This window comes from Jaculus jaculus, chromosome 19, assembly GCF_020740685.1.
Source record: "Jaculus jaculus isolate mJacJac1 chromosome 19, mJacJac1.mat.Y.cur, whole genome shotgun sequence".
NCBI classification, from domain to species: domain Eukaryota; kingdom Metazoa; phylum Chordata; class Mammalia; order Rodentia; family Dipodidae; genus Jaculus; species Jaculus jaculus.
Window position 1 is genome coordinate 55,457,307 of NC_059120.1, and position 8,519 is coordinate 55,465,825.

An 8,519-nucleotide genomic window follows, 5' to 3' on the forward strand; every position below is an offset into this window, starting at 1 on the left:
TTTCAGACTGCTGCCCACAGTCATCTGGGAGGATCTGGAAAAATCTCAGTGCCCAAAGTCTTTCCCATGTTCTTTAGCTTATAGATTCTATGAGTGGGGCCTGGGATCTGTGTGTGTGTGTGTGTGTGTGTGTGTGTGTGTGTGTGTGTGTGTCTGTGCATGCGCACTGGGAGGCCAGAAGTCAACATAGAGTGTCTTTCTCTACTTTAAAAATAACTTTAAGCCAGGGCTGGAGAGATGGCTTAGCAGTTAAGCGCTTGCCTGTGAAGACTAAGGACCCCTGTTCGAGGCTCAATTCCCCAGGACCCACATTAGCCAGATGCACAAGGGGGCACACACATCTGGAGTTCATTTCTGTCTCTCCCTCTTTCTTCTCTTTCTGTCTGTCACTCTCAAATATATAAATAAAATGTTTAAAAAAAAAATAACTTAAGCCAAACATGGTGGTGCATGCCTTTAATCCCAGTGCTGGGATTGTAGATGCACACTACCCCCAACTTTTTATATGGAATCTGGGGGTCTGAACTTGGGTCCTCATGTTTACCCAGTAAGCACCTTAACCACTTAGCCATCTCCTCAACACCAAGATAAGTTTCTTTTTATTTTTGGTTTTTCGAGGTAGGGTCTCACTCTGGCTCAGGCTGACCTGTCTCTCTCTTTCTATCTGCCTCTTCCTCTACCTGTCAAATAAATAAATTAATACACATATATATATTTTTTTACTAACAAGACTGTCAGTGATGAAATCTTTGTATATGTGTGTGCGTGCATGTTTGTATGGATGCACGTGTGCCACAGCATGCATTTGCAGCTCAAAGGACATGTTTGAGACAAGGTCTGTCTCGCTTTTGCTGCCCCGAATGCCACACTAGCATGCCCACATGCCAGATGCTTCGGGCTGTATCTGCCGTCGTCGTAGGTACGTTGGGACTGCAGACACTTGTGCTTTCCGGCTCTCTTGTGGGTCCTGGGGACCCGAACTCTGGTCGCCAGGGGTTGTGCGAGCGCTTTTAGCCCCTGTGCGGTCTCGCCGGGCCCGTCTGTGGGTTTGTTGAAGTGCCCCTCCCCTCCCTCCGCCGCCACTTCCCACCGTGCCGAGCTGCCCCGCGTCTTCCCTCCGCGCAGGTGCAGAGGCTGCGGCAGGCGCTGCAGGCGTCCCAGGCGGAGCGGGACTCGGCCCTGCTGGACAAAGAGCTGCTGGCCCAGAGGCTGGCGGGGCTGCAGCAGGAAGCGGACAGCAAGAAGCGCTCCCAGGACGAGCGCGCGCGGCAGCTGAAGAGCCTCGAGGTGAAGAGGCCGCAGGGTGGGATTACCGGGTCTTGGCAGAGGTGGGAAAAGGGGCCAGGGTCCACTCAGACTTTCCCTCCCTCTTTTTAAATTTATTTATTTATTATGAGAGAGAGAGAGAGACAGATGAAAGAGACAAAGTGGCAGACAGAGAGCCTGAGTATGAGGCATGTCAGGGCTTCCTGCCAGTGCATGTGAACTCCAGACCCCCACTGTGCAACTGGCTTTATGTGGATACTGGGGAATTGAACCCCGGGCCTTCAGGCTTTACAAGCAAGCATCTTTAACTGCTTCTCTTCAGCCCCCTGAGCCTCTTTTTCGACTAGAGAATAAAGCTGGCAGCCTCAGCTGGTGAATTTTAGTGGACTATAGTTTTTTTTTTTGTTTTTGTTTTTTTCCCGAGGTAGGGTCTTACTCTAGCCCTGGCTGACCTGGAATTCACTCTGTAGTCTCAGGGTGGTCTTGAACTCACAGCGATGCTCCTATGTCTGCCTCCCAAGTGCTGGGATTAAAGGCGTGTGCCACCATGCCTGGCAATTGTTTTTTAAATATTTTTATTTGTTTATTTGAGAGAGAGTGAGAAAGAGGCACCAAGAGCGAGAGTGAGAGAAGGACACTCCAGGCCCTCTAACCACTGCAGTGAACTATAAGACGCATGCACCACTTTGTGTATCTGGCTTTACATGGATACTGGGGAATCAAACCCAGGTCCTTAGACTTTGCAGGCTAGCGCCTTAAATGCTAAGCCATCTCTCCAGCCCAAGGCTGTAGTTTTTGTTTCCTTTTTTGTTTTTTCCAGGTAGGATCTCACTCTAGCCCACGCTGACCTGGAATTTACTATGTAGTCTCAGGGTGGCCTTGAACTCATGGCGATCCTCCTAACCCTGCCTCCCAAGTGCTGGGATGAAAGGTGTATGCCACCACGCCAGCTCCAGGCTGAAGTTTTTTAAAGCAACTTTGAACTAAATGCTAATGTTGAGAAATTCGATGGCACACAAAAGTTTAGATTTTGAGCCCAAATTGCCACCAGCTGGGGATCAAGCATTCAGAACACACGGGTTAGCTGGGCGTAGTGGTTGCACGCCTTTAGTCCGCACATGGAAGGCAGGGGTTGGAGGATCGCCGTGAGTTCGAGGCCACCCTGAGACTACATAGTGTCTTCCTGGTCTAGAGAAATTATCCAAGGTGAAACCTATTCTGGGGGTTTGCCTTCCTTCTTACCATGGCCAAAGCCTGATACCACACCCTGCCAGCAGAGGGCGCTGGCTTCACGGTGGCTTTCAGCAGGCGCACGAAACAAAAGGTTCCTAAGATGTGCAAGAAGGAAGAGTCCTGGAGGCTGGAGTTTGTTTATTTGAGAAAGAGAGAGAAAGAAAGAAGCAGAGAGAGAGAGAGAGAGAGAGAGAGAGAGAATGGGCATACCAGGACTTCCTGCCACTGCAAATGAATTCTAGACACAATTGGCCATTTTGTGCAACTGGCTTTATATAGGTACTGGGGAACTGAACCAATTTGCACTGGGTTGTCAGACTTTGCAAGCAAGCACCTTTAACCGTGGAGCCATCTCTCTAGCCCAAGGCTAGAGTCTCGAGGAGGTCTCGGTCTGAGTTTGGCATTCCAGTGTCCAGCAATCAGGATTGACCGCTTGTCCTTCTGTTATAGGAAAAAGTGTCACGGCTGGAAGCAGAGTTAGACGAGGAGAAGAACTCAGTAGAGCTGCTGACGGACCGAGTGAACCGCGGTCGGGACCAGGTAGGCCCCTCCTTACTCCTCATTGTATCTACCCCCGCCCCCCACTGTAAGTTCTTGGCCCTCTCCAAGACAATTTTGTTCTCGTGTCTTTCTTTTTAACATTTTTTTTGTTTATTTTTATTTATTTATTTGAAAGTGACAGACAGAGAAAGAGGCAGAGAGAGAGAGAGAGAGAGAGAATGGGCGCTCCAGGGCCTCCAGCCACTGCAAACGAAATCCAGACGCGTGCGCCCCCTTGTGCATCTGGCTAACGTGGGTCCTAGGGCATTGAGCCTTGAACCGGGGTCCTTAGGCTTCACAGGCAAGCACTTAACTGCTAAGCCATCTCTCCAGCCCTCTTTTTTTAACATTTTATATCTTATTTATTTGAGAGAGAAAGAGGTGGATAGAGAGAGATTGAGTGAACGAGGGCCTTCAGCCTCTGCAATCGAACTCCAGGTGCATACACCACCCCCCTTTTTGTATCTGGCTTACATGGGTTCTGGGGACTCGAATCTGGGTCTTTTAGCGTCACAAGCAAGCGCCTTAACTACTAAGCCACCTCTCTAGCCCTGTCTTCATATCCTTCTTAATCTGGAGAGTTCTGGCTGCAGAATCTGTGCATGGCACAGATTACTACAGGGTCTCATCTGCTCTGGAAAGGGCAGGCAGGCCTCATCCAGATGGAAGGAGGACAAAAGTGTGAGTGGAGGAAGGAGTCCTGGTGGCTCTGGGATCCTCTGACCTGAATCAGGACTGCTTCAGTTCAACAGGAATGCTAGGTTCAGGGCTTACAGAGCACACTTACAATTCTGTGGCTCCTCTCATATGAATAGCTGGGATTTCCTTCTTTCCTTATTTATTTATTTATTTATTTGTTCCAACTTTATACCCAAACACACCACTTTAGTCCATATATTCCACTCCCCACCTAGACCTCATGACCATCACATAATGCAAAATACATTCAGCCCAGCTTCGAAAGTCCCCATAGCCTACAGTGTAAAGATCAAAGTCTCATATTCATTCATTCTTTTTTTTTGCAATAGGGTCTCACTGTAGCTTAGGCTTACCTGGAATTCATTCTGTAGTCTCAGATTGCTGGACACCGGAATGCCAAACTCACTTTGATCCTCCTACCTCTGCCTCCTGAGTATTGGGATTAAAGGTGTGTGCTACCACACCTGGCTCAAAGCAGTCTATTTAAAAAAGAAAATTATTTGAAGCTGGGTGTGGTGGTGCATACTGTTGTTAATCCCAGCACGCAAGAGGCAGAGGTAGGAGGATCGCTGTGAGTTCAAGGCCACCCTGAGACTCCAGAGTGAATTCCAGGTCAGCCTGCCTGGACTAGAGTGAGATTCTACCTTGAAACCCCCCCCCCCAAAAAAAAAAAATTATTTGAGACACAGAAGGAGAGAAAGAGAATGGACATGCCAGTGCCTCTGGCCACTGCAAACAAACTCCAATGCATGTGCCACCTTGTGCATCTGGTTTATGTGGGACCTGGAAAGTTAAAACTGAGTCCTTAGGCCTCACCTCTAAGTGGTTTAACTGCTAAGCCATATCTCCAGCCCCAAAGCAGTCTCTTACTGGGAGCCCCATGCACTGCTGCTCCATGTGCAGCACCCAGGGCTCATGGTGGTGTCTCGTGGGTTCCATCAGTTCTGGGCAGCCCTGCAGCACATGTGGCCTCTTCTCTGGGTTAGCTCCACGTGAGACCACAGCCGTTCATGGCAGGTGTCTCACACTCTTGGCATACTCAACATCTTGGGGTCTCCATTGCATCTTGGGCTTTCCTCTCACAGCTTCACACAGTAGACGCTCAGGGCTCCTTATATGGGCATCTGACCACTTGAAGGATATAATCCCTTGGTGACAAGACCATGGTAGCAGGCGTCTCCATGGTGATGGAAATGCATGGTGGCTTGTTCACATTTAGGTAGACCAGGGTGTCTTGAGAGAGGAATGCTGGCCGACTTAGGTTGTGATTTCTTTTCTTTTCGTTTTTGAGGTAAGGTCTCACTCTAGCTCAGGCTGACCTGGAATTCACTATGGAGTCTCAGGGTGGCCCCAAACTCACAGCGATCCTCCTACCGCTGCCTCCTGAGTGCTGGGATTAAAGGCGTGCGCCACCATGCCCGGCTTTAGGTTGCGATTTCTTAGTTGCCTGAGAAGTTTTGGGGTTCAGGTTCAGAAAGTAAGCGTCCCCCAGTACATCTCTTGATTCAGCTTGCTGCTGCATCCGTAGCGCTCCTCAGGTTGCTCCCTCTCGCCCCCTTCCGCCAGGTGGATCAGCTGAGGACAGAGCTCATGCAGGAGAGGTCCGCTCGGCAGGACTTGGAGTGTGACAAAATCTCCTTGGAGAGACAGGTGAAAAGGGAGTCTTCGGGACAGACCCTGGGGGCCGCATCGAAGACCAAGTAGCATGCTAACCATAGAGCTTCCTGTCTCTCTCAGAACAAGGACCTGAAGTCCCGCTTGGCCAGCTCAGAAGGCTTCCAGAAGCCCAGTGCCAGCCTCTCTCAGCTTGAGTCCCAGAATCAGCTGTTGCAAGAGCGGCTACAAGCTGAAGAGAGGTGACAAGAACCCATCTTTTTGTTTTGTTTTGTTTTTTGAGGTAGGGGTCTTACTGTAGCTCAGGCTGACCTGGAATTCACTGTGGAGTCTCAGGGTGACCTTGAACTCAACGGCGACCCTCCTACCTCTGCCTCCCGAGGGCTGGGATTAAAGGCATGCGCCACCACACCCGGAAAATCCATCTTTCATCCTTCTCTTTCTTCCTCTGGGATTTTTACCACTGGGTCTTTCTTCATTTTCCATCTCAGATGGTTGTAGAATTTTGGGATGTGAATAACCTCTGTAACACTTTTTTTCTTTTTTTGATCCTCCCAAGTTTACTGATGGGGCTCATGACCAAAAAAAAAAAAAAAAAAAAAAAAAGTCTTTGGGGCTGGAGAGATAGCTTAGTGGTTAGGCACTTGCCTGTGAAGCCTAAGGACCCCGGTTCCAGGCTCGATTCCCCAGGACCCACCGTAAGCCAGATATACAAGGGTCTGGAGTTTGTTTGCAGTGTCTGGTGGCCTGTTGTGCCCACTCTCTCTCTCTGTCTCTTTTTCTCTCTGTCGCTTTCAAATAAACAAATAAAAATAAACAAATATTAAAAAAAAAAAGTCTTTGGAAGCAGTTCGGGTCCAGTGAGGAAAACCAGGCTTGAAGGAAGCATCTTTAACTGATGCTTTAACTCCTCAGGCACTTGAAAATTCACTCTTTCTTTCCTTCTTTCTTTCTTTCCTTCTTTCTTTCTTTCTTTCTTAATTGTATTTTTGAGGGAGGGTCTCGCTCTAGCCCATGCTGACCTGGAATTCACTATGTAGTCTCAGGGTGGACTTGAACTCACGGCGATCCTCCTACCTCTGCCTCCCGAGGGCTGGGATTAGAGGTGTGCACCACCACGCCCGGCTTTTCATCCCTTTTCTGTCACTCTCAGGGAGAAGACAGTTCTGCAGTCTACCAACCGAAAACTGGAACGGAGAGTTAAAGAGCTGTCCATCCAGATCGATGATGAGAGGCAGCATGTGAATGACCAGAAAGACCAGGTGGGGACCTGGCCCGTGGGGCCTAGCGGTTTGGAGGAAGTACATGTTTTGTGTTAGCTTGAGGGCCAAGGGAGGCCACCATCTCCCTTAGGTCTTCCCAACGTAGACCTCACTTATATAAGAGATTAGACTGTATGGCATCATCTAAGATAATCTTAGTTAGCCTATGTATTACATGTTAGCTTCTCATTCTTTCTCTTTTAATATTTTATTTTTATTTTTATTTATTTGAGAGAAAGAGGGGGAGAGAGAAAAAGAAAAAAACGAGAGAATGAGGTGTCAGGGTCTCCAGCTGCTGCAAATGAACTCTAGATGTATGCACTATCTTGTGTATCTGGCTTATGTGGGTACTGGGGAGTCAAGCCTGGGTCCTTAGGCTTCACAGGCATGTGCCTTAACTGTTAAGCCATCTCTCCAGCCCTTATTATTTATTTATTTATTTTGTTTTTTTTCGGGGTAGAGTTTCGCTGTAGCCCAGGCTGACCTGGAATTCACTCTGAAGTCTCAGGGTGGCCTCGAACTCACGGCGATCCTCCCACCTCTGCCTCCTGAGGGCTGTTTCTCATTCTAGCTGTTACACATGTATTTACTCAACACCCAAACAACTTGTAGAGACTAGGGAGCTTGCACTTGGTCACAACCCCTTTCCAGAGTCAGTTATCCCAGGTCAGGATTACTACTGGGCAGGTCCCAGAGCACAGCAGTGAGAAGCTTTCCTAATGCGGGGCCCGGAATCCTGTTCAGCTAAGCCTCAGGGTGAAGGCCCTGAAACGGCAAGTGGACGAGGCGGAAGAGGAGATCGAGCGGCTGGACGGCCTGAGGAAGAAGGCGCAGCGGGAGCTGGAGGAGCAGCACGAGGTCTGCGAGCAGCTCCAGGCCCGGATCAAGTCCCTGGAGAAGGAATCCTGGTACGGCTCCCCTCCCGCGTCCTGTTCCATGGGGAATGGCCCCCTCCCAAGCCGGGTTGGGAGGAAGTGGAAAGCCAGTATGATTTCACTTGCAGGATCTCGGCACCGTCTTGTCCCATCTGCCCAGATCTCTGACTAGTGAGGCACCATGGGAATATCTCTGAGCCTTTGTGTGGAAGGGTCTCAGTCTAGTCCCCTCCTCCCTTTCCCGTTTGCTCTCTGCCTTAGGCGCAAAGCTTCCCGCTCGGCGGCCGAGTCCACCCTCAAACACGAGGGGCTGAGCTCCGATGAGGAATTCGACGGTGTCTACGACCCCTCATCCATTGCATCGCTGCTTACAGAGAGCAACCTGCAGACCAGCTCCTGTTAGCTCCTGGTTGTGAAAAGACCAGAAACAAGCCTGAAGCCTGTTCCAGCCAGTAATGCTCTGCCTTGCTGTGCTCTGCCTGCCTGCCTGCCTGCCTCAGATTCCTATAGGGGATCCAGTTACTCAGACTTAAAGACTCGGAGAGGTCTGAGCAATTAAAAAAAAAAAAAAAAAAAAAAAGGCATTAGCAGTGAGCTAATGGATGGACTTGGCCTTTCCCATTGGAGGAGTGGGTATTTTAGGCTTGCTGATCACTTCCTGTAGGTGCCGACTCCACCTTCATCTCCCTTACAACGGAGGAAGAGTTTCGGTCAGCCTACGGACGGAGGGGGACAGAGGAGGACAGGACAGGATGAAAATTGCCATGTCTATAAAGCTCTGTTTCTTTGGTCCTTAGCTGTGGCTCAGGGAGATGCCCCACGCTCTTTTGTGCCCTGGAGTCCTACGAGCTACTGTGCTGCTCTGGAACACAGGTCGAGGGGCACCTGATGGGTCGTGGATGCCCGGCAGGCGTGGCTCCACCCACTTCTCAGACGCTTTTCTTTGCACAGACCCGGGGTCCACGTGGTAGTCCCTAGCGCCCTCCAGTTCCCTGTATTTTTGTTTTCTTTGAGCTGCCATCCTTTATTC

At 49.7% G+C, this 8,519-nt stretch overlaps 1 protein-coding gene across 4 annotated transcripts in view; it reads left to right on the plus strand.

Moving 5' to 3' along the window:
* The window catches only part of Cgn (cingulin), a 41,914-nt gene extending 33,845 nt beyond the window's left edge, over window positions 1–8,069 (plus strand). For all 4 annotated transcript variants that reach the window (XM_045137869.1, XM_045137870.1, XM_045137873.1 and 1 more), the window contains exons 15-21: window positions 1,126–1,287; window positions 2,950–3,039; window positions 5,305–5,388; window positions 5,476–5,594; window positions 6,506–6,614; window positions 7,359–7,522; window positions 7,751–8,069. In XM_045137869.1, the coding sequence (XP_044993804.1) occupies window positions 1,126–1,287; window positions 2,950–3,039; window positions 5,305–5,388; window positions 5,476–5,594; window positions 6,506–6,614; window positions 7,359–7,522; window positions 7,751–7,892 (870 nt within the window). In that variant the 3' untranslated portion in view covers window positions 7,893–8,069. The remainder of the gene's footprint in view (window positions 1–1,125; window positions 1,288–2,949; window positions 3,040–5,304; window positions 5,389–5,475; window positions 5,595–6,505; window positions 6,615–7,358; window positions 7,523–7,750) is intronic.
* Window positions 8,070–8,519: the final 450 nt, after the last annotated feature.